The following is a 26,219-nucleotide window of genomic DNA, read 5'->3' as shown; positions in this document are numbered from 1 at the left end:
GTACACCACATCTTTGAGGGGGTTTGGGGATTGGCAATAAATATGCCTGCGTAACAAGGATGACTTTTTATAAGAAATAATCCTGTTATGTTTGTAGCTTTCCATTTGGTTAGTCAAATGCTGCTGAAATGTACATGCTGCTTCCAACAAAAATGATTAGCTAAATTAAAACTTGACCTGCTCAATGTGGTTTTGAGTTAGATAATTTATGAAACGAGATCTGAAGGATTCCATTGACTGGTGGTTGCAACCAGTGAGAGTCATGCAGCATGGGAACAGATCCTGCGGTCCAACTAGTAAACGCTGACCACTTTTCCCAAACTAAACTCTTCTCACCTGCATTTGGCCCATATCCCTCAACCGTTGCTATGCATATGGCTATCTAAATATCTCTTGAACATTGTAACTGTACCTGCATCCATCTCTTCCTCTGGTAGCTCATTCAACACATGAGCCACTCTTTATCCTCTTTTTTAAAAAAAGGTGCCATGTACTCTTTAAAAACTTTCTCCCTTCCTTTTTTAACAAATGCTCCCTAATTTTGAACTCCACCCACACTAGGGAAAAGACCCTTGCTATTCACCTTACCAATGCTCCTCATTATTTTACAAACCTTACTAAGGCCATCCCTCAAACTCCTACAGTTTGGTGAGAGAACTCCCAGCCTATTTTTAAGTTGAACCCTCCATTCCTGGCAATGTCCTGGTAAATCTTCAGGAAGGTTTTGCTGGGCTGTGTTTAGCCTTGTTATTTCTGGTGCCTAGGTCAGTGGGTTATCAGTTCAGTTTCATTCCTTTTGAGATTTTTTAGGGTTGGACACAAGTGTCTTGCTCAGCCATTGCAAGAGTCAACCACATTGCTGTGGGTCTGGAATCACATGTCAGCCAACAGATTTCCTTCCATAAAGGGAAATATTAAACAAGGTGAATTTTGAATTCTTTCTAAATCAGGCAAACAACTGAGAACCAAACTTTCACAAGCCTTTAACCACTGGTTGAATGTCCCTGAAGAGAAATTGCAGGTAAGAGCTTTTTTGCATGTTATTCAAGATGTTGGTTTTATTTTGTAAAATTCTTAGTAACAGCAATTATGAATTATAGATTACAAATTGAAATTAGCCTATGTAATTGTTTTAAACTAAACAAAATCTTGCACTGATTCTCCTGTAGCAATGCAATTCCTATTGGTGGTAGCTCGATAGGTATATGAAGTTGTACAGAATGCAAAGGAAGTTGTTTGGTTCATCATACCATTCAAAAGAATTGGCAAAGAGCAGTCCAGTTGGTGCTACTTACAGTTGTATATATTCATTTGTTTTTGGAAAACGTTATTCAAGTCTGCTTCTCCGTCTTTTAGATGGTAGTACATTGTGGGGGTGGTGGAGTGGATATCAACTGTTATGATCTGAAATCTCCTCTCTGGTTCATCTTTTAAATTTATTTTTATTTAGTCAATTTTCTGCTTGCTAATGGTTTCTCCTTATCAATTATATCAAAACCCATATCTTTGAGCATGACTAATGTTTTCTGTTCTTGAGACATCCCAATTTTTCTGCTGTCTCCAAATCCTAGGACTTTAGGTCTCTACTGATGCCATTCTAGTAAATTGCCTGTGCATCATCTTGGTGTGGAGCCTGCACTGTTGCCAATTTTTACGGGTGCACCACAGACAGCATTCTATCCAGATGTGTCATGGCTTCGTATGGCAACTGCTGTAAAAACCACTGTTGCCAACAGAGCCCAGTCCGTTACACATCAGCCATCCATCTGCTGACTCCATCTGTACTTGCTGCCCTGGAAAGGCAGCCAACATGAACGAAGACCCCTCCCACTCTGGTTATGTTCTTCTAACTTCTGACAGAAGATACAAAAGTTTAAACACATGTATTAGCAGATTCAAGAACTGCTTCTTCCTTGCTGTAATTAGACTTCTGAATGGACCCCTCAAATTTTAAATTTAATGTTGATCTCATTCTTTGTGCACCTTCTCTGCAGCTGTAAAATTGTATTCTTGCTTTGTTCTGTTACCCTGATGCACTTTTTTGTATGGTATGATCTGCCTGTACAGCATGCAAAGCAAAACTTTTCACTGTACCTGTGACAGTAATAAATCAAATCCAAATTGGATACAGTCCAGCTGGGGGCCAAGGTCTGGTTTAAACAGCTTGGCATTACTTGGTATGCTGTACAGCAATTTAGCCCTCTCTCATTCTGAAGTAGGCATAGGTGGGGAGGATATGAGAAATTTAATGTGTAGCTGATACCCTTTATCACTCCATTTTTGATGTGAAGCTTGAAAGGAAGCTGTTTGAAAAACCTGTGAAGTGCTTGCTGTGACAATTTAACCTCCACAGCTTTGTAATCCATACAAACAGTTGAGGGCTTATTTTGCATTTTTTAACTTTATTTTGTCGAAGTTCAGGAAATAGTGCACTGTTTGAGTCGTGAATATTTTTGAGTTCGTGTGGGACCAGAATAGTGCTTAGTTAGCATTGATTTGCATTTGAGCTTGAACATTGACAAAAGTTATCTGAGCACTTGACATTTGACAAAGAGCAGATTATATTGGTCTTTTAATTGTTGATGTGCGATGCAGCAGGTCTTGTTTTTTTTACAAAAAGTGTTTGAATTAAACATGTTTAGTTGCTGATGTCATTTCAATCCAAATTCTCATCAGTATTGATGAGGCCTCCAGAGTTAGTTTATCCACAAATTCTTGAACTTGTTCAACTGTACTATGTTGACTCTCTTAATGCAGCATTACTTTGTGTAATTGAATTTTCCCTGAGATGAAAGTTCCATATATCTTGCATGCTTTATAAGCAAGCCTTTCTACTTTCACCCTGCATTCTCATTCGGAGCTTATTGAGTGAATATGCTGTGCTGGAAACAGTAAATTGTGTGATTTTATAAAGTACATCATTGCACAAGTGCATGTTGAGCTGTGATAGTTCAAAATGTTGTTTGTATGCGCAACTTCAGTTGTGGGTTTGAGAACATGTTGGCTGTATTGAGTATCTGATAAGTATATGCTGCAAAAGTTTTAGGTCTATCTTTGATACCTGCACACTCTGAAACTGGTTCCTGTTTCTGATTTTTGTGGTTGCAGATTTGCTGCCTTACTTCACTCTCCCTCAATGCACGAGTGTTTGCACAAGCATTCCCTGACTCTTCTCCCCTGTGCCCCAACCCCACCGTCTATTGTTGCCACTCAATTTGGCAAGTTGGTATCATGCAGCAAATGGTCTGTGATTGTTTACCTTCTCCTAGGGCTGGGATGGACAGTAAATGCTGGCCCAACCAGCTGCAGCAAAATCTAATGAACTGATGAATTAAGAATTAAAATATCTGTAGCCAACTAAATCATCCAGTAGATTTCCCTTTTTCAGTAAACTGAAGTCTTTTCTGTGATCTATCTGGTACCTTCCCAGCAGTCTCCTTGCACCTTTTTGTGAGAAGCAATATTGTAGCACCAAATGTTTCAGCTGCCTTGCAGCCTGTTGATGATCATGGTGTGCTGTCCATGGAGAGTGAACTGGAAGTATAATTTCAAAGAAATTTGTATTTGAATATTTTACAAAATTAATATAGCCATACAAATGTGAAACCTTACAAACTATTGAGACAGGAGGGTTTTGAGGGGCATCTTGGAGGATAGGAAAGTTTTTGGGAGGGGTTTCAAACATTGGAGTGGTCAAAAGCCTAGTCACCTGTGCTAAAGCAATGAGTGAATATTGGGGGTGTGCACATTGCAAGGATCTGAGTTGGGGCTAGATGAGATTGCAAAAATGTGGAGGACCAAGGCTAAAGAGTTTTGAACGCAAACCAAAATAGGTGCTATGACTGCTGGATGTCTGACTTTAGAAAATTTTCCAAGGGGCTACCACAGTGCAGCTCCTCTCTAGCTGTCTCTGGTATTCAGTGGCTGATACATGATCCACGAACTCTGTTGATGAACTTTGTTAGGCGTGTTCCTTTTTTAATACAAGGAAGCAGCTACAATCGTAAGAAATTCAGATGTTCTGATTGTTATGGACTATCTTGATTTCATATATTTGATATATTGCCTGGCATAGCTCAAAAGTTCCCTATGAGAAGGAACCAGATGAGTAAATTTCTCCTATGCAGCAGTCATGTAGTGATCAGGAAGTAAACAAAGATTATGGGGTGGGCAAAGGGAGTTGGAATATGGATGGCTAGTTCTGCTTTAGGTTACACCGTAGAAACAAATTTTAACAGACAGCTGGGGGGAAATAAATTGTTATTGATATGAAATGATACATGTAAGGAAGACTAATTGTTAATACTTCATCTTTTGAAACCATATGACTTGCAATCTAGTATTTACTTCGATGATTCTATGACTTGGCTTTACCAAGATGGCTGGAAACTGGATTAGTGCACTGTTGTGCCATCTAGTGGTCAGGCCACAACTTTACCTTTTTTCATCCATAAATTCTTTTAAGCCTGCATCGTCATGCAGAAATATTTAACTAGGATTTAGAAGAAAGTTTCAGGTTGCAGCAATTCAAAAAATGTAAAGATATCTATTGATTAGAAGTAGTCACAAGACATTTGTGCAATTTGAGTATAGAGAAGTAAACAGGTTATAATTTATAACCTAATATTCAATTGTATTCTTGTCAAATATAGAAGCTACCTCATCTGGTCTGTTTCAAAGTTGAGGGTTGACTGATCATATGACATTAAGAAATAAGAACAAGAGTTGGCTGTTTGGCCCTTCAAGCCTGCACTGCCATTCAGTGGAATGATGGATGATTCAACATTCCTCATCCACTTTCCTGTCTTTTCCTTGGAACCCTTGATTTTCCCCTCAGCTTTAAATATGTACAAGGACTGCATCCCCACAGTTCTCTGCTGCAAGAAATTCCTTCTCGTGTCAGTCTTAAATTGGCACCCATTGATTCTGAGACCATGCCCTTTTTGCCCAGGAGTCTCCCATGAGGGGAAAGATCCTTTCAGCATTGGCCCTGTCAAGCACCTTAGCTGATGTCTTTGTGTGATGCTCTTTAAAACAGCACTCAAGTACTTTTGTGAAACTGTACTGGTGTTTGTATGGGGCTGGCTAACATACAAGAATAAACTTTTGTTTTATTCTTTGAGATGCAAGTGTTGCTGGCAAGTCAAGAATTCATTGCCTCCAAGAAAGTGGAGGTCAGCCGCCATCTTGGTCCACTGCAGTCTATGCTATGTAGATAATTTTACAAGTCCAGCTGATGTTGTTACTCTAGGCAAGTCAGATCCCAGGCTGAAATCTGGCTGAGGCTGACTCTGGCATTTGACATGATAATGTCTGATTGTAACCTTAAATTTGCATTTCCACCATTGTTCTCCCCAGCCTTTCTAACTCCTTGCTAAGTAAAAATGTATCTACCCTGATTTTTAAGCAGTGACCCAAGTTCTAGATTCTCCCGTGAGAGGAAACACTTGTCTCCGTCTAGCTTTTTTCAGGACCATTTGAGGATTTTGTTTCAGTCAAATCACCTCATTCTTCTAAACTCTAACCTAGTCTGTCCAGCCTTTTCCTCAAAGACGCTGCCTTATTCTGGGTGTTCTTCTAGTAAACATTCTTTGAACTGCCTTTAACATACTTGCTGTACCCTCAAATAAGCTGATCAATCCAGATATGATCTCACCAGTGCCCTGTGTATCTGAGAAAATATCCACCACCACCTTCTATTCAGTTGCACTCAATTAATGACAACATTCTATTAGCTTTCCTAATTACTCATTGTCCCTGCAAAATAGCCCTTTTCTGATTGTGTCCTAGTGTAGCAGGTCCCTGTGCATTTTTAGGGCCTTAAAAAAACTCACCACTTTGATAATATGCTTTTTCTTGTTCTCCCAAAATGTGAAATTGTTCATTTCTCACATTGTACTTCAATTACCACCCATTTCCTTTAACGTCTCAAAACCTTCTAACTGCTTTGAGTCCTTGAAAGAATGTTATCTCTGTGGTTGTCAAAATTGTATTTGACACAACTACCATGAGGTCTGAGCACCAATTCCTGTGGCATGCTACTTGCTACATTTTGCCTTGAAAAAAGACCCATTTGCGCCACCTCTCGGTAGAGAGCAGTGTCAAATTCAAGGCACTTGCAAGGGCAAACTATTTTACTTTGCAGTCGTAGTTTCTCGGATTTGAAACCTGTTAAAACAAACTTGAATGAGGCCTATTTAAGCTGGTGTTTTTGATATTTGTACAGATTTTTTACAGATAGTCCTATTAAAATGTACAACTAAGCTTTGTGCTTTAATCCATCTTATGATCTCTGATATTTTAAAATATGGTTTAAACCTAGCTTTGTTTTGTGGTTATGTTAAATTATTTTTTCCTATTTGGTACATCAATTGCCTTCTGTCGTGCACTGCATTCTGATTCATGGTCTGGCACCATTTCTGGAATCTTAATTTCTTCCACAAAATCATGTGATGCTTGGGAATTGGAAGGTGGGAATGTAGCTAAGATTTGTCTTGCAACACGTCTATCTCATGGGAACAGCTGTGGGCCTTCCCATTGGATTATTGGCTGAGCTGTTTTTCCTCAATTCACCTGCCCTTGTTTTATGTATGATATTCTTGCCTACCACAAATCTGTTTGACTTGATTTTGAGTTGACTCAATAGCTATTGAGGTGGTGTTCCAGATTTCCAGTTCCCTTTGTGAAGTGCTTCTTGACATCACTGTTAAATGGCCTTGCTCTAATTTTGAGGTTATGCTCCTCTGTTCTCAGTTTCTCCTACCAGGGAGAATGTCCTGTGCAATCTTCCCACATAATTTAGCTCTTAGTCCTGGTATTTATTCTGCTGTCCCCCTTTCAAATCACTGCGTGTCAAAAGTAGCCCACTTATGCTAGAATTTAAACTGGGAAACCAAACTTTTTTTTGCTCCAGGTGAAGGCAGCAGAAGAGACTTCAGTGATCTAATTTTTTAAAAAAATTATTGACAAGTTCTGAGTTATGAAAGTCTAGTTTCCACTAGTGGGAATGAGGGTTTTAATTTCATTTTGATGGGAGTTAGTTGTAAAATATGGAGGTAATGACCAAAAAAAATTCTTAAGCATTTTTTGTGGCAATGAGTGATCCTGTGTGTTTGATCCTTTAAAATCATTCTGAAGGCTGTCCAAAGAAAATGCTTTTTTTTTTGCCATTGTCACTTCACTGTCCTTTTGGGATGTAAAAGTGGAAGAATATCCTCCTTAGGAAGTAAGATACTGTTGTGCTTTGCCACGAGAATAAATATTGTTTCCAGCAGTAACGGTTAACTGGTATAAAGAGGAATAATGGATATGTAAAATGCCCACAAAGCACTGGTAGATTCACTGATCTTTAAAACTCGAAGATGTGAAGGCCACATTGAATATACTTCTCCAATACAGTGTAATAGTACAAATTACAGACCTGTTTACAAGTGATCTTGTTTGTAAGAATGAGTTGTCCGTGGCACCTACTCAAACCACCCAGCTTTTTTTTAAACAGCAATATGTGATCTATAGTAATTTCTGACCATTAGTGTTTCCTTATTCAGAGAATGCCCCTTGCACACACCCCACCCCCAGCCCCCTTTCCTGAGTGATCAAGATGTTGGGCCAGGGAGGTGGATGTCAGGTTGGTGGCAGGAGCTAGTTCTGGATAATGATGGGGGGAGATGGGATCTGGTGAGGAGATGGTCAGGGAAGGTAACACCTTATGTTATCCAGGAGTTAACTTTAAAACCTCTAACACTTCCTGAGCTCTTTGCTTAAGTGAGGCAGGACCTTCACATTTCTAAGTCTTTGGACTCTTTCAGAGGGTTCCAATTGCATGGGATAGGAAAACTCAATTTCCTGTGTTTCCCATATCTGCTGCATCAGGGATTCCAAATGATTTTCCTGCACAACTCCATGCTGCACTGCAGGAATGTCTGTCTGGCCATAAGAATGTCTTGCCCAATGATTTTTGAAACACTTTATCGAAAGACCTGTTGAATAAAAGAGAACAGCTAGTCATTGCTAGTTATAACAGGGTCAGCATTTGCATTTCTCTGTAGCATATTTTTCTATCCTGTCCATTCCTGTGTCCCTCTTTTTAATAAGAGTGCAACTTTGTGATGTATTGACACTGCACTTCCATTTTTAACTTTGCTATTGAAACGTGGGTTTTCAGATTTGAGACCTTCAGGAAATTTTGAAGGAGTCTGTTTTTGTTTTTTGACCTGTCATATATGGGTAAAATTTTAGTACCATGCAGTACCTACTGTTTTGGAATGTTTCTAACTTGCTGAACCTTTAAATGTGGAGAAAGGAAACATGTTGCAGTGCAATCTCAGCTTCTCTGGGCATCCCATGGCTGTCCTTTCCAAAGGACACTCAACTACCCAATGAAACACACATCCATTGTGGGTGGGAGTTGTATTCAGCAACAGAAACCATAGGCTAGGAAGGAAAGTACCAAATTTTGACACTATGCCAGACTGTCTCAAATCTAAATGTGAGAAATTCCCATGAGCATAGGTTTGAAATCCTACACCATGTTGCCAAGTGTAACTGGCAAACAGCATGTTGTGAATTGCACCAATCTGTGAAATCCAAATCGTCCTGTATGCCTATCTAAAATTGGCTCCCTGTTTTTCTCAAAATTTGTCCAGTTTCTTTAATTTGAGGCTTAGACTAGATTCATATGAGGCACATAAGTCAGGAAACCCATGTTCAAATCCCACCTGTACCAGAGGTGCATAGTAACATCTCTGGACAGGGTTGATTAGAAAATATCTAGTTTCCCATCTGAGACTAGGCTGAACATAGTATTGAGTTTAATATCACTCTTAAGTGGTGCAGTTGGATAGCTACATGTAGCTTTGGAAATGGCTGGAAAAGGTTTCTTTCTAATTAATATCAAAATGTCTTTGTCAGTGACTCTGAAGTGGATTGAAAATTCAGATGCCCTTGGATTCTGGGGTTTATTGGGCTACATTGGTGTTATGATATTTTAATAGTGGCAAGGCCAGTACACTTTTTTAACTTGCTAGTAACAATGACTTTGTAGCTATTTGTCACTGCTGACTTGAACTTCATTGAACAGAAAAATCATGCTCAAATGAAATGCTGCTGCTGCCCAAATCTAATGTGATCTTATCTGGTCATTTCCCGATATTAGTGCTGAGACAGATTTCTAATCAGTAAGGAATCCGGGGTTGTTGGAGTAGTGGAAGGTAGGAAAGTGGAGCTGAGGGTTGTCAGATGAGCCATGGTCTCATTGAATGGCAAAGCAGACTTGATAGGCTGAATGGCCGGTTTCTACTCCACGTCTTTCTGTAGTATGCTGCTACTTGCATTGACTGGAACACTGAACTTGCTGTCAATGGAAAAGTGAAATTGCACTCATTGTTCAGTTTTTACCATTCATTTCAGTCATTGAATAAATGATTCTGAAGTACAAATATTTTTATAAACCAAAATGATCATTGCAACCATAGGAATAAAAGTTGGTTGGTTAGCCACTTGAGCATGTTCTACCGTTCAGTTGGATCATGGCTGATCTATGACCTAACTCCACAGCAACCGTTGCTCCAATTGCTTAGACTTCGGTCAACACACATCTACAATTTTTGAATTTGAATTTCACAATTGGTCTATCATTAATTGTGTTTCAGCAGGTGAATTTCGAGCTTCCTTTTAGTGAGTTGAAGTGACTACTAACTTAAACCCTGAAAGTTCAGGCTTTTTTTTTTTGACACTACCTCCTAGTTTTTGTCCCACCCAGCAAAAAAAGTAGGGAAAGAAAATGTGTATGTCGGTTAATACCTTGAAATCCTGGATCAAACCACGCCATAAGTTTATAAATTGGATATAATACTAGTTGAATAATCTCGTTCTTGTAACTGAGATCCAGAGGTAGTTCTTGTAAATCTACTTTGTTTCTGAGACTGGGATATCTTCCCTAAAGTTTGAGACCCAAAAATGCTCACGGTACTGCTGGGAACTCCCAGAGCTTATTATAGCTGAAATATGATACCACAATGATTTAAGGTTTTTTGATGACCAAAGACTTGTGAAAGCAATTTGTCCCACCCCGCCTCTAATGAGAAGTGACACCTCTGCTACATATAGAAACCGTGTAATATTTCTGTATACCTTTATAATACTTGTCTAAAAAGCAAAATGTTGCATATGCTGGAAATTTGAAACACTAAATGCTAGAGAAACGAAGCAGACCTTGCAGCATCTATGGAGAGAGAAACAATTCGTATGTCGGGTCCGCTATGACTTCAGCACAACTTTTTGTTGGGACGGGTTGAAAATACTGTTACGATTGGTCCTCTTCAAACTGAGATCAAATCACTGGTCAGATTACACTTTATTGGCTATGAAATGCTCAAGTTTGTTTCTATTCAGTGATTTTTTTTTTAAATTTAAGTTCTCAACTTTTTGAAGATGACAACTCAGGCTACTTTAGAAACACATCTCAGTAAAACTCAAAATCCTAGGTATAGAGTGCAAAAGTAAGGAAGTCATGGTAAAGCCTTAAATCACTAGTTAGGACTCAGCTGGAATATTCTTGTTCCTCCAGTCTAGGAAGTAACAAAGTGTTGGGGAGATGCAAAGTATAATGACTTAAATGGTACCTGGATAGAGGAACTTGAGTTAGTGGGGACAGTGAAGAATAGGATTTTTTTTTTAAATTTCTTGGAGTAGAGATGATGACTGGGAGATTTAAGTTACTCAAAAGGAGTTTTGAAGGAGTAGTTGGGGATACATTGTCTTCACTAGTCGTGTTGACTAAATTTGTGCTGTCTGGTTAACGATCTCCAACATCATTATGTAATTAGCAGAAGAGCCAGAAAAAAGATGTGAACTTTGTTTATGCTGCAAGTTATCATAAAAAGTAAAGACAAATTTGAAGGACAATGGTGAAAAATGAGGGAATTGGACTAATTGGATAGCTGTTTTGAAGTGCTTGATTACTGCTTGCTGTTGTGCTGTTAATTTTTCAATTTGCCTACCAACAATTGCTAATTTGGTGCTAAAATGGTGTTGCAAATAAACTGAAGCTTAAAGACATTCAGTAAGTCAATCTCATTCACCACTTAATAATAAATTGTATTCTACAGCATCTTTTTATCATTGAAAATCCCTGCAAGGCTTCAGTGAGGCATAATCAAAAGGAGGGGGTCATGGGAAGGGATTAGAAAGGGCTTTTTTAAAAAAAACCAGGATGGGATTTGATAAAGCTCTCGTAAAGCTTGATGTAGCCAAGCCAGATCTGGTGATTGTGTTATTTCCTATGGAGCTAAAATTGGTCAATCTTTTTTAAGCATGTCATCTTTACACTTTTTTCTCTTTTTTCAATATTTCTGTTTTTGCTCTAGGTCATCATAGAAGTTACGGAAATGTTACACAGTGCTAGTTTGCTGATTGATGATATTGAGGATAATTCTAAGCTGCGCCGTGGTTTTCCTGTGGCACACAGTATCTATGGTATTCCATCTGTCATAAACTCTGCCAACTATGTTTACTTTTTGAGTCTGGAGAAGGTGTTGACTCTTGACCACCCAGAGGCCATTAAAGTCTTCACACAACAGCTACTTGAGCTACATAGAGGTCAAGGCTTGGACATCTATTGGAGAGATACATACACATGTCCCACATTGGAAGATTACAAGGCCATGGTGCTACAGAAAACTGGAGGACTCTTTGGACTAGTTGTCGGCCTCATGCAACTGTTCTCTGAAAATAAATCTGACTTGAAGCCTCTTCTTGACACACTGGGACTTTTATTCCAAATACGTGATGATTATGGAAACCTATTAGCCGCTGAATACAATGCAAACAAGGGGTTTGCTGAAGATTTAACAGAGGGGAAGTTTTCTTTCCCCCTTATTCATGCTATCTGGTCACATCCAGAAAATACACAAGTGCAGAATATTTTGCGACAGAGGACTGAAAATATAGATGTAAAGAAATACTGTGTGAGTTATCTTGAAAAGGTGGGTTCTTTTGATTACACCAGAGAAACACTCAAAATGTTGGAATCGGAAGCTTACAAAACTATTGACTGTTTAGGAGGTAACCCACAGTTAGTAGCTTTAATTGACCAACTTAGTCAATTGTATAAAGAGACATAAAATGGTTTCCTTTTTGACACTCCTGATTCCTTTCTTGTACTCACTCCTTGCATACATGTACTTTGTCATGAGTGCTTTTACTTGATTTCTCTGTCAGTTCTCACTGTCTAGTGCACTCCTTTTTCAGTTCTTTTTCTCTTCTGGGATTGCTGTCCTGTGATCTGATACATGTACACTCATTCATGTCCTTGCTCCTGCAGTATGAGTTTGAAATAATACTTCAGTTTGTGTTGATTTTGTAAGAATGTTATGATTCCACTTAAACTTAGCTGTTTCCACCTTGAAAATGATTAACTTTTTGGATGAGCAAATTTTTAGACGGAACTGTGATTGTAATTTAACACGCTGGTGTACAATCAAGAATATATCCAAGAGGACAAATATGATGGTCCAGTCTCTGACCACTATTTTGCAAGCATGATATTTTACAGCCCCACCCTCACTCACCTTGCCTCCCATTTTGATGATTGGAAGTGTTAGAGGCAATCTCTCCTTTGGGTTCTTGCTGCACGAGAGTTTCACTGATCTGAAAATGCCCATATAGACCCATTACTTTAATGCTTGTCTTAAGAATTTTCAGCAGAGTCTTAAGAGTCATGATGGGAGATGTAAAGACATTGGCTCTGCTCAGCTGAGCCAGGGCCTTGAGGTCTGTGAAGGCAAGAATCTGAAGTAATAGCATTGAATCATCAGCATTGAAAAGCAGTATATGTCACATGCTACTCTGTTCTGCTGCACTCCTTGAGACTACAGAAGTTGCAGTGGAGCAGAATAATTATTCTGCTGTTTGCTATTATATAACTGAAATGCTTGTAACTTGGCCTTTTATGTCAAGAAAGAATAGTGCTGGCTGACTGAACACATAAACAAATCCCCTTCCAGTTAGATCCAGAAAGATGAAAGGATTGGTGCATATGAACTCATTACAATTGTGTATTTTTAAGATAAATTCAGTTAATTCCTGCTTGACTTGCCAAGTGTTTTTATAGTATCCTTTCTCTGGGTTTTCAATCAAGTTATTTATTTGGAATTATTTCTGGCTTGTGCAAATCCACTTCCAACAAATAAGCAGTCAAGCCTTGTCACTGGCTTGCTTCATCTTTGGATATTTGCCTTTTTGGAAGGAATAGTTCAACTCCTTACTGTTGTTCTGGTCAAGTGTTGCTGCATAACTTGCTTTGTGAGGCATATTGAGCTGCAGGCTTAAACCACTTATTCTTGTGCTGTGGTATCTGTCCACATACTTTTGGAAGCATTAACTATAGAGAAAGGAGCTTATCTCTCCTTGGGAATTTGGTGTCATAATTGTGCACATTTGTGTTTTAAAATGATTGAAGCATGCATGTTTCAATGCTGTATACTCTATGCTAGCTATCTGCCTTAAAATCTGCACTGCAGACCCTACCCAACAATACCAAATTTCACCATTTCCCACAAACCAGTAGTCATATGTTTCTTCCATTTGGCATTGAAAATTGCTTCTAAAAACCAGCCATACAGATCAGCTCTGAGAAGTGGACTGCAATTTATAAGATTGGTCCCCTTTGCCCAAGATAGAAACAAGCCTTATTTTTTTAAAAATAAAATTGGACTGTAGTCAAGATCGCAGAGCTGGGGTCAAAACAACAACTGTTGGCAAATGTGTGGCTATTTGATCAGGACTAGAAGGTCAGATTTCTTGTGTAATCATCAACCAGCCTTGTAGAATTGAGAGCTGGTGCTTGGAGATGTCCAAGCGATTATGGGTTAATGAGCTGATCAACTACAACTTCAGACCCACTTTGAAATCTAGCATCACTAATACATTTAACAAAACCCATGCAAGTTAATGATTGTGTAACTCCAGATTTTAGTGGTGATAAACTTAAGTACAAGGGATATTGTAGATTGTCATTGCCATTTTTTCAAGATAACCATCTTGCTTTACTCCTGATTAAAACTTGTTGGGTGTAGAAAACACAGCTTATTTTAAGAGACTTTCCACACTGCCATATGAATGGGTGGTTGGATGTCCTCTTTTTGGCTGTTGTAGTATGTATTATAAAAGAACTGTTTTAGTCCCTCTATTATTAATACTATATTTTGTTTCGGGTCGGTGTGTTATTTCTTAAGGGTTGGCTGATTGTTCAATTATTTCTAGGTTCTAACTTGTAAAGAGCTTGAGCCTCCATTTTGGAATTGGAAGGCAGTCATTGTCCTTGTAAGACTGATGAAGGGACTTCTAAGTTCAGTAATCATATGCTTAAAGTTCTGCGGCCTTTTTTATGATCGAAATCATGTATAACTGGCTTCCCAATGTTTCAGCTGCCATGGGAAATCATTTAGCCATGTTTCTGCTGACCTCTGGACTATGCTGACATTGCAAAACCGCTTTTTTAAAAACTTGATGTGATTAATTCAGTTCTTCAACTCCAGATTTCTGGTATTTTCTCCAGAGAAAATTAGCCACACACCAGATAAATAATTATGCAACAACAGTGTTTTAAAATTAACCTGTTTGTCAACCTAACCCATCCAGTGGTTAATGTTTTGAGTATTTTAGATTGTTCAGAGGAAGATTCATCTCAGTTACATAGAGTTCACAGCCCAGAAGAGAGTTAATGGTTAAATAAGTCCAAGTAAGCCTTTGTTCCTCTTGAGCTGCTTTCCATCCTTTGTCATTGAACTTGATCAATGTAACACTTCCCATTTTCTTTTGCATTTACTTTTAAAAGGAAACTATCTTTTTATTGTTCAGCTATTCTATGGTAGCCATTCCATATTCTCATCACTTTCTAGGTAGAAATATCTTCTGAATTTTTTGATTCCTTGGTGACTAATTTGACATTAACAGCATATTGTTTTTTTCCCTTCCACAAGTGAAAATACTGTCTTTTCAATTGAAACTTCCATCATTCTTCATTGCCTCCTAGAAGTCATCCTTCTTGGACCTTCTCTTTGGAGAAAAAGTATGTTTCTAAATTTGTAAAATGTCCCAAGGTACTTTATAGGATGATTGTCAAATATAGTTTCAGTCAGCTACGTTGAGACATTAAGACAGGTGACTCAGGAACCTGCATTTATGAAGAACCCAAACTTGTCAATCTTTCTGCATGTTGTGAAAGCTCCACATCAATGGCGAAAAGATTATGACAGCAGAGCAGAATTTTGGATGATATATTCAAGATGTTTAAAATTTTTCAAAAATTTGGTAGGGACCCTATTTTTAACCAATCATGGTTTCCATAACAAGAACATTTTCTGATTAATGACTAACTATTCAGATAGTTGGGTGCGGTGTGATGGGGAAGGCAAGTTAATCATTTGGAGCTTCAATACATTTTAATTAGTAAGTCAGGGTATTAACAGATAAATAGCGAAGTCTATTAAATGGAAGAGCAATACAATTTTGGCAGATCAAATTTTGAGGGACTACCTGATCAGCTCCTATTTCTGTATTTGCATGTAATGAATATGTTCTGTACCTATTTTGTATTAAAATCTGGGTTATGACCTTTATCCTTGGAGGTGGAGACTGACCCTCTCCACTACTGTCCTGTCCTTTTTAAGTTTCCATAACCACATTCACATTGTAATTTTCTTGATGATTATTTGTGTATACTAGTCATTCTTTTATCTGCTTTTTCTAAGACTTCTGAGAAATCCCAATTTATCTAAATAGGGATGTTAAATGCTATGGTAATTGGCTGTGCTCACTTAGATTTATATGGAATTTAACCAGTATCTCAAGTCTTGATTCTTCTGGTCCAGAATTTATACCAAGTACCACTGTTTCTAAAAACGTTCTTTGCTTTTTAAAAATGACGGCTGTTATTAGTGTAAACAAATGCTTGATGTTTGCTGTCTTTCAATAGTGCATTTTACTAATTATGGAGTAATTTTCAGATTCCTTATGTTTTGGTGTTTTTACAATTATGTAAAGAGAACATTGTCAATTAAAATGAATTTGTGAATTATGGTTTTTTATTTTTTCCCCTTTGGATAGAAGTGTAACTGCTACCATTTATAATTTAGAATTTGTAATTGCAATGGTGTTTGAGGTGGCTGGGGGAGATTGTGTTTTTGTGTATCAGAAATGATTCCGAATAACTAATAATAACTGTTCACCCTTGGACGTGACAATGAGATTATAAATGAGAACTTCTGTGCTTTGCACCCTGAGTTTTACTTCATTGAGATCTACTTTTGGTTACATACTTTACACAAGTGTTGGTCCTTTTTATTCCTATTCGTCCTGCTTGGTGTTGTAATTGGAATTCAAGGCATATACTCAGTTGTCTCCTGTTCTTAGGGCTATGTGGAGAAAGTGGGAAACAGGATACTGAGTTGGATGATCAGCGATGATCATTGAATGGTCAAGTAGTCACACAGGGTTGAATGGCCTATTTCTGCTCTAATTTCCTCTGTTTCAACTTGACATACTAATTACAAAGGCCTTTTTAACACCACAGAACATAGAATTCAGGGTAAGATATGAGAGTCGGCAATGTGCTTTGAGTTGGTGACTTGTGCTCAAGTGCATGTAAGTTGACTTAGTGTTTGTGAGATGGATTATAGTTAGTGCTTAGGATATTAAAAGGTCAGTATTTTGAGGCTTGGAACTGATTCTTAGACTGCATTTTGGTGTTAATTATTTACAGTCCATGCAGCTACTGCTTTAGAGTATTAATGATTCAAAACCAATGGTAAACATATTTCACTCAATGTTAAACAAGTGGTTGCATGATTTTAGGGTGGTGGGGCTGGTTCAACCAAGTTTTTTTTATATAAAGGACTTGGAATGTGGTGCGCTATAAGATTTGCAGTTGATATAAAACTTGGCAACGTGTACTGTATTGTGACAGGGTTCAGGATGACAGATGATTGAATGGCAAAAGCATGCCAAATAGAATTCAGTGCAGACAAGCATTAAGTTTTTATGAAAGGATAATATGGAAAGACAATACTTTAAAAATTGTGACTTTGAAAAGTCTGGTTCACACAGAAGGTTGACAGCTAGAGTTTCTTAGGACTACAAACAAAGCACAATATAAATAGGATTGTGTTAGAAATTTATAAATTGTGTGGTTAAGCTTCTGTTCTGGAGCACTGGATCACTTTTGGGCAGCATGATTCAGTGAAGATTTGAAGGCAATAGACAAAGCATTGAGGAAATTTATTTAGGATGTTAGGGAATCAGGACTATCAATTATGATAAGGTGGGAAGGTTCAAGGCCAACAATCTGAAATGAGAAGGTAGTGTTGAGGTAGAGGTTTTCTACGTGATTTTTGGTAGTGTAGATGGGGATGAATGATCCCTTTTGGCAAATGTGCCAATGACCAGAGTTAATTTAAAATGAGTGACTAAGATCTAGAATTTTTTCACTGACTTGTCAGGATCTGGAATCCCTGCTGAAAAGTGGTGAAAAGTCATTCCGTATGTAATTTTAAACTGGATTTGGGCAGATTCTCATGCTTGAGGAACTGACAGTATTTTAGCTCTGGGCTTGAGCATGACTGCTCTTCAAGTTTTTGAGAAGACTTGTAGCTCTGGTTGTGGATGAGGTTGTAGACTTGCTGAGCCAGTGTTTTTGATTGTAGTTGTTCAACACCCTGCTAGGTAACATTCAGTGCAGCTCTGGTAAAGCGTTGGTGTTCTGTTGGAAGTGATACCAACCGCCCCAGCAAACCGAGGCATATACATACCAAGCAGGACAGAACACCAATGCTTCACTGGAGGCGCACTGACTATGTTACCTAGTTGGGTGACAAAGCGTTTGCAATCTCTCACACCCAGCTCGGCGAGCATGACTGTCTTTTTGCCAAGGTCTGAATGGCACCCATCTGTGCTGTAAGTAATTCTGTAATGTAAGTGATGCTACCCTCCTGAGTTAGGTATTTAGCTGTGGGCTGACATGTTCTTGGCCACCTGAAGTAGCATTTGTCCTGTGTAGTAACTGACGGAGTGCTGCATTGTCCATTAGACTGTTTTTCAGATTGAATGTTCAACAAGCTCTGCCCACCATCTTGGGGGAACCTAAAATATATTATGACACTCATTTCAAAGAACATTGTAGTTTTACCAGTCGATTCACCAACAATTAGCCCTTAATGTTGCTTAAATATTGTTTAAGTTTTTTCACTGTGCTGTTCTGTTTAAATGGCTTGCTGATATTATGAACACTTATTTAAGTACTGTGTTGTCTTTAAAGCACTTTTTTCACTGTCAGTTGGTTTTAATGTTATTTATTTTGCAATCTGAAAAGAATCCATCTACAAGATGCACTGCAGAAATTCATAGGTCCTGAGACGACATCACATGCAAGTTTCCTTCTGAGCCACTCGCCATCCTGACTTAGAAATATATTGCTGTTCCTTCACTATTGCTGGGTCAAAATCCTGGAATTCTCTCCCTAACCACATTGTGGTTCAACTCTCAGCATGTGGACTGCAGCAGTTCAAGAAGGCAGCTCACTGCCACCTTTTCCAGGGCAACTAGGGATAGGTAATGGGAAATTGTCAGAAATACTCAGCAGGTTTGGCAGCATCTGTGAAGAGAGTTAACATTTCCAGTAACTCTAGGTTCTGAGGAAGAGTCATGGATCTGAAAAGTTAACCGCTTTCTGTCCACAGATGCTGCTACACCTGAGTGTAGCAATTTCTGTTTTTGTTTGATTTCCAGCATCTGCAGTTATTTTCTGACGGGCAATAAATGCTGGCCAACTAGTGATGCCCACATCCATGAATGAATTGGAGGGAAAACTGTCATAATTGCATTCTGTAAAAATAAAATCTTATGTTACTATCTTTTTTTGGGTCTCCTTTTCATGTTTGAGTGGCTTTTGTTTATTCTCCAGTATCTTTTTTAATGTGAAGAGTTCATCCAGCTGTTGCTGGTGTTGATGGTCTGTTAGCTGGATTGTAATGATTCACTTGAAGCTGTTTGGATGCCAGTCTGTGCTTTAAGATGTCGCATTATTCTGAATTCTTATCTGGCAATAGACAGCTGCTGTCCTGGCTGCATCAAGCACGTACTGTTTCAGACTCCAATAATTGAATTTTGTAACTGCTTGAAATGATGCAGTATGCTGCTAGAAAGATCGGCGTCACTTTTTCTCCAATGCCTCTAATTCCAATTTCTTTACAAAGTTCTCTGAAATGCTTTTAGACAGCAATGAATACCAAAAACAATTTCCAAAGAATGGATCCTTCTCAGTTTACTGAGGAGATGAGAGACTGGGCTGTCTGGGAAAGTTGGCCTTTTATTAGCATGTGCCTTAAAACCTAGCCACTGGCATGTCATCCTAGCCTTTCTGGCAGCCAGAATGTAAAATACTGCGCTGGCATCTGTAAATTTATCTTGACTAATACTTTGCTTCTTTTCAAATTACCCTAAATCTGAGATCTAATTATTGATCCTCTGTTGCTGGCCATCCCTCCATTTGCCAAAAACCTTCATAATGTTGAACACTTCAAAAATAATCTGCTGCACCCTATTTCCTCTGGTGATCCAAAAACTGAAATAACCACAGTTTACTGATTTTGAGCCTGAAACTACTAACAAGACTCAATTTTTTTTTTTTTCTGAACTTTCTTCTTGATTCTGGTTAGTGTCAATGCCAAGATGGTCTGAATTAATCAGCAAATCATAGTTGAAATGAGTTGGAAGTAAATCAAAGAAGGTTTACTTTCCAGCTGCACTAGATTGTGTTTTGTGTGGAAAGATTGGCGAGGTTAGGCTTTTAACTCCTAGAACGTAGAGTAAGAGGAGACTTGTTAGAAGCACATCATTCTGGTGAGTCTTTATACACGGCATATGGAAAAGGATGTTTTGTAGGAGAATCTAGAACTAGGCTTCACTATCTCAAAATAAAGGGTCACCCTTTTAAGACTTAGCTACAGACAGATTTTGTTTTGTCAGACTGACCTAAGTATTTTGAACACTACTTAAGGCACTGGAAGCAGAGTCTTAGTACAGAAACAGACCCTTCACTACATTCCAATCTGACCTAGTTCCATTTGACCCATATTCCTTTAAACCCTTCCTATTCATGTACCCATCCAGATACCTTTTTTAAATCTTGCAATTGTACCTTCCTCCGCCACTTCGCCTGGCAGCTTGTTCCATACACTCATCACTTCGTGAAAAAGTTAACCCTCAGATCCTTTTATTTTAAAAAAAATCTTTCCCCTTTCGCCTTAAACCCATGCCCTCTAATTTTGGATTCCCCCAGTCTAGGAAAAAGACCTTGGTTATTCACGCTATCCATGTCCCTTGTGATTTTATAAGCCTCTGCCTATAACTTGAACTCTCCAGTCCCAGCAATATCCTTGTAAATCTTTTCTGAACCCTTTCCAGTTTACTAATGTCTCTCCCATAAAAGCGTGACCAGAATTGTATGCAGTATTCCAAAAGTGACCTAACCAATGTCCTGCACAGTTGCTGCCTTCACCACCCTGTCTACCTGTGCCTCCACTTCTAAGGAACTATGCATCTGCATTCCTAGGTCTTTTTTTGTTTGGCAACACTCCCCAGGGCTCCACCATTAAGTGTACAAGTCCTGCCCTGGTTTGACTTACCAAAATACAACAGCTCATTAATCCAAATTAAACTCCGTCTGTCACTCCTTGGTCCACTGGCCCATCTGATCAAGGTCCCATTGTACTGAGATAGCCACGTATTTTGGTGTCATCTGCAAACTTACTAACCATGCCTCCTCTATTCATATACAAATCATTGTAAAAATGACAAACAGCAGTGGACCCAAAACCAATCCTTATGGTACACTACTGGTCACAGACGTCTCCTCCGAAAAGCAACCCTCCACCACCACCACCCTCTATCTCCTATTTCTAGCTAATTTGGTGACCAGTTGGCTCGCTCCTCCTGGATCCCATGTGATCTAACCATGCTAACCAGTCTACCATACAGAACTTTGTCCATTTGGACTTTAGCAAAGCATTCAACAATGTACACTGCTGTCTTTTCTTTCAATGTTCTTTGTCACCTCTTCAAAAAACTCGGACAAGTTAGTGAGACGTGATTTCCCACAGACAAAGCCAATCTGAGAATACTTTTAAGACAGAAGTAGATTGTTCTTTGTTAACCAAGGGGGTGAAAGCTTATCAGGATAGGTAGATTGTGGAGTCATCAGATCTGTTGTTGTTTTGTTGAATGGTGGAGGAGACTCAAGCCAGTAATTCTTCTATTCTTAATCCTGTGCATCACATGGCATTAGTAGACAATACACCATGCCTGTATAGTTCAAATTTCAGCCACATAGTCCTTCTAAGCAGAATTCCAGCCTTTCTCCTTGAGGCAAGCAGCAGCAAGCTCTTTTCACAGTCTCTCCGATCTTGTGCCAGGATCCTCTGCACTTTAACTTAGTTCCTGTTGTTATTGCTTTTGAGCTGAAGGTCACATGGGCCAATACTACTTATCCAAAAGTTGGTATTGATCCCTTTTATAATTAATGCAAGCTTTTAGATGGTTGAAAAGGATTTTCAAATGTCTATCAAATTCCCCAAACATTTTAAGTCATTATGGAGTTGTGGAATGAGAAATGATTTTAAAATTTTCCAAGCTGGGTTTGTTGCAGTTGCATTAATGAAATGAAACACACTTGTTCTCAGCGGGGAGGTATTCGCAAACCAAAATAAATTGCTGGAATTGAAACAACTTTACTTTTAACCCCTTGGTCTCTTTAAATTGAAGAACTGACTTCAGTGGATTTCAAATATGAAGCCTTTGTCCAGCAAAAACATGGTACCGTTAATAAATACACTTTGTAAATGTATGGAGCATAAAATCCACGTGGAGCAAAATTTACATTTGTTTAACCTCCGGATTTTCTTTTGCATTCAGCACTTTTCATTAATTATCGAGCTGAACCACTTAGGATCACAAGTGGCCTCCTTTTACGTAAGGAACAAATAACAATGTTTGTTTTGTATGGGATTTTTTAAATGTGGTGTAATAACCCAAGGTGCTTCACTGGAGCATTGTTTAAGCCACACAGATATTGAGGACAAAAGGTTAGTAACCTGAAACATATATTCAACTTTATCTCCATTGTTGCTGCCAAATCTGCAGGGTATTTCCAGCAACTTCTGTTGTTTTAACACTTAGAGCATCACAATTTGTTTTTTTGTGTAAGTAGATGTAAGGGTATGTTTTTAAGGAGGCTCTTGAGGAGAGAAGCAACAGATGGATTTAGGGAAGGAATCCTGGAGCTGCTTGTAAGCAAAAAGCAAAGTTGTCATCAGTGCGTTGATTAAGGATGTGCAAGAGGCCAGAATTGGAGCTGTGCAAAAATCTGTGAATTGCAACACTGGAGGAGTTCAAGTTATCAAGTATTTAGCTGTGTGCAAGGTAGCTTGCATTTAGTTAGGAGCCCATATATTTGAGAGAGGCTTAGTTCTTGTGCTATATGTAAGTACCCAAAATGAAACAAGTGACCCAGATACCGATCTAACTCAAACTTGTTATCAGTATATTAAAACCTGACACATTTACAGCTTATTTCAAGGTGAAACTTGCTGTCGGTGCACTAGCCAATTTACATATCCTATTTGCAGCTTCTGCTGTTTTGAAGTTATACATATTTTACCAGTATTGCTGGCCTTCCATGAATGTAGTACTTACTATCCCTCTAGGACATCCTTGGTGCTGACGCTGTACCAATGGCTATTAGCTCATTGCTGCTTTTTTGCCAGTGGCACCAAGTACTCCATTGTATTATTGTAGATTTTATCTCTGGAGTGAGTCTTGGATTAAGTGTTCTTCATGACTTTGTGCTGCAAATAAGGAAATAAACGTAGTCCTCATTCAATCCACCAAGAGTGCTCGATGAGATCTCTGTACTTATCATTGATGGCTGCCTGTTACTTTCCCTTCAGGATGTGTCTCTGTCTTATCTGGTCATTATGTGGCTTGTGTCCTGAATGTATATAAAGAATCTGAAGTTAATTATCTTGTATTGAATGAACCAGAAATGCCAGTTAGAAGTGGTGTTAAACTACATCTTTGTGATACACTCATCATTTAGCAAAATGTTTAGGTCTGAATAATCAATTGAATGAGGATCACATTAAAAATGACATCTACCTATTAATGTGTATGTACCTTGAAAATCACTCAAGGTTTTATAGTGTGAATGAGGAAAATAGCTCTTTTAGTTCAAATGCTTTGCTTAAAGATCTCTGTGCTTATTTCCTTTTGGACTATTTTTAGTTACTCTATGAACCATAATGCAGCATGGAAGCATTAATCCTCTGGGACATCCTAAGAAGGGTTGATTGTTTTGCTCTACATATCAATAAATATTTAACAGGAATTATAACTTAAGTGGATATGTTGGGTGCTGTAGTGCACCTCTTCTGTCTTCACCTTGTCCTGTCTTCCTATTCACACATAGCATCGTAGCTAAGTTTCTTGCTCCAGTTTAGCATTTATGATTATGGTATAGTTCATAAACTTAGTGTATGAAGTCCTTGCTTTCTTTTTTAAATAGTCTGTCATGGTTAAGTGCACAGTGTGGAACTGTCTTCAATCAAGTGGCTTGTTGTCCAAACCAATACAAAATAAATTATTGCATAAGTAAATAAATGTTTGTTTTTCTCCATTTATTATCTCAGCTTTTTTTTAATGTGCTTAATTTTTTTTGTGTGGTTATGAATCCACAACTTGAGTGAATTTGGAAGGTAATGTTACTGGATTAGTAACTTAGGAATCCAGGCTAGAGGCTGTGGAGACATAGGTTCAAAACCCATTATGGGAAATGGTGAAATTTGAATTCAAGTTTTTAAATTTTAAAAAAAGTGGAATAAATAAATAAACGGTGATCATGTAACCACAATTGATCTGTTGTAAATGTCCTTTTTAGGAAGGAAATCTGCCTGTGTGACTCCAACCCCATAGCAATGTGGTTTGCCCAGAGGGCAATTAGCAATGAGAAATGCATGCTGGCCGAGCCAGTAATGACCCTGATTTTTCTTGGGAAAATTATTGTGCTCACTGAACCAGTCTTTACCAGCCAATGCATTGAATATCCTCAAACTCCCCTCCAGTTCTCTTCAGGTGTTTGAACCAGAATATGGCATATGAACTGACTTCGCCTCATTCCATTTTAGTTCTTTTGGAGGATCCTGGAAATATAATGTGTATTAATTATAATATTATGAATTTAAACTGAAATTTCCCTTTTTTAGCTTTTTTTGTTTTTAAATAGCATTGAGAATCTTTTAAACCATCTTTGTAACCTCACTCCAGCTCCAGATTCTCCTGGGATTTATTTGGGTTCCATTTTACCTGTTACTCAGTGTGGTCACAGATCAATATTGGCTTATGATTAAGCATCAATCCCTTCAAGTCCTTGGGTCAAAATCTTTGAACTCCCTACTGGCACTATGGGTGCACCTACGTCAAATGGACTGTAGCAGTTCCAGAATGCTGCTCATCGCCAACACCTTTGAAGGCAGGTGCAATTCTGACCTCTTGCAAAATGCACCACTGGATGGTCTTCTGCTGTCAAAGCTACAGACTTCAGAATTCCCAAATTCCTAAACCACTTTCATCTCTTGCACCAAGCTTTTGGGCCATGTCTTAACACTGACCCACACTAGGAGAGCTATTAATTTGTCTGCTAATACTCCTAGGACATGTCTTGGATCATTTATTATATACTAAATTGCACTTACAAATGTAAATTAGGGTTTGTCAAGTGTGCAACTTTTAATTGATACCCTGTTTTATTGAATAGTTCCTATAGGGATGTTTAATGTCACATTCAAGTGCAGTTGAAGAATGATCATTTCCTAAATCTGTTGATACGGAGGTTAACATCTGCCGTAATGAGCTGTGGCTTGGTGGGTGATGCTTTTGCCTCTGGTGTGAGGTCATGTGTTTACGTTCAAGACCCATTCCAGAGAATGCTTCAGCTTAACACTATTAGTGTGGTATGAAGAATGCACGAGACCTTGTGTCAGATGAGATGAACAGAAAAGATTCCACAACGTATGAAGAACAACAGTGGAAAATCTCCATTGTTGTGGATTGACATTTAGCCATCAACCACATTAATTTAAAATATTTTGTCTTCAAGGTGGTTGAAATGTGCTGTACAGGAATTGGTTGCTATGTTTCCTAACTAAAACAGTAAGTAAATGTTTTTAAAAAGTACTTCATTGGCTGCAAAGCTCTTTTTGGTCAGACATCCCAGAGTGGTTCTTCCTTTTAAGGCTTGTTACCCTCCTGGTGATTATGGCAATTATAGAATTAATTTTGATCCTCTGTAGCCTGCTTGTTAACACTACTGTGCCACACTTGGTCATGCCAGGTGCAATTGAAGTGAGGAAGCTTATAATGGGAAGGATTCACACAGCCCCAGCTGGAATTTGATATCTCCAAGGCTGCTGAGTTGCAAAATTCACCCAACCTTTCTGGATTTCGTTGTCCTCTTATCGTTTACAAAAATGTGATACAGAATGAGGCCATTCAGTTCCACTCTAGTTACATTTTTGTGACCTCATGCTATAGAAAATCGCTATACCTGTACAGCAGGAAGTTATCCAAACAGTGTCCACTATTTATCAATCACATTACAGCCAATTCACAATGAAACGTGTTAGAGCTGAACTACCTCTACTACCATTTTTTTCATTTCATGTTAACTTTTTGAATAAAATTAGATAAATATAGTTGAATCATTTTCCATTTCTCTTTCAGAAAATGGACTTGGGTATTACTTAGTTATGATCCAAAGAAAATTCCCCCATCTCTCTCATCCCTTTCCCAACTGCCTTCACTCCATGTGCTCTGTTCACTGATCCTTCTCTCAATGAAGTGTCAAGCTAGATTCTGTGCTGGGTTCCTGACTGGGGCCCTATTTGAAACTTGTACTGTAACTAGGACATTCGGTTTTCCTGAAACTACGATTTTCACATTACACTCTCTCTTTTAAAAAGTGATTGAGTTTTTAAAAACACAAAATATAACCTGCAGTACAACTAGATCCAGACAGCTGTCAGATTGTATTTGCAACATTGGGGATTCCAACTGACGATAGCTTGATGTAAGTGAAGTTTCATCCAGCACAATTTGTAAAGTTACCAGGTGCG

General features: G+C 38.4%; 2 protein-coding genes across 2 annotated transcripts in view; both read left to right on the top strand.

The window, feature by feature from the left end:
- Nucleotides 1-18,908, top strand: part of ggps1 (geranylgeranyl diphosphate synthase 1) — a 25,411-nt gene extending 6,503 nt beyond the window's left edge. Inside the window, exons 3-4 of the mRNA XM_048597218.1 lie at nucleotides 951-1,021; nucleotides 11,367-18,908. Of these exons, the coding sequence (XP_048453175.1) occupies nucleotides 951-1,021; nucleotides 11,367-12,122 (827 nt within the window). The 3' untranslated portion in view covers nucleotides 12,123-18,908. The remainder of the gene's footprint in view (nucleotides 1-950; nucleotides 1,022-11,366) is intronic.
- b3galnt2 (beta-1,3-N-acetylgalactosaminyltransferase 2) overlaps nucleotides 1-26,219 on the top strand; it is a 253,648-nt gene that overhangs the window by 191,594 nt on the left and 35,835 nt on the right. The window lies entirely within an intron of this gene.

Source organism: Rhincodon typus, chromosome 5 (assembly GCF_021869965.1).
Source record: "Rhincodon typus isolate 14 chromosome 5, sRhiTyp1.1, whole genome shotgun sequence".
Taxonomy (NCBI): domain Eukaryota; kingdom Metazoa; phylum Chordata; class Chondrichthyes; order Orectolobiformes; family Rhincodontidae; genus Rhincodon; species Rhincodon typus.
Note: the sequence above shows the minus strand (reverse complement) of the source record. Positions and strands in the feature narration are given on the sequence as shown.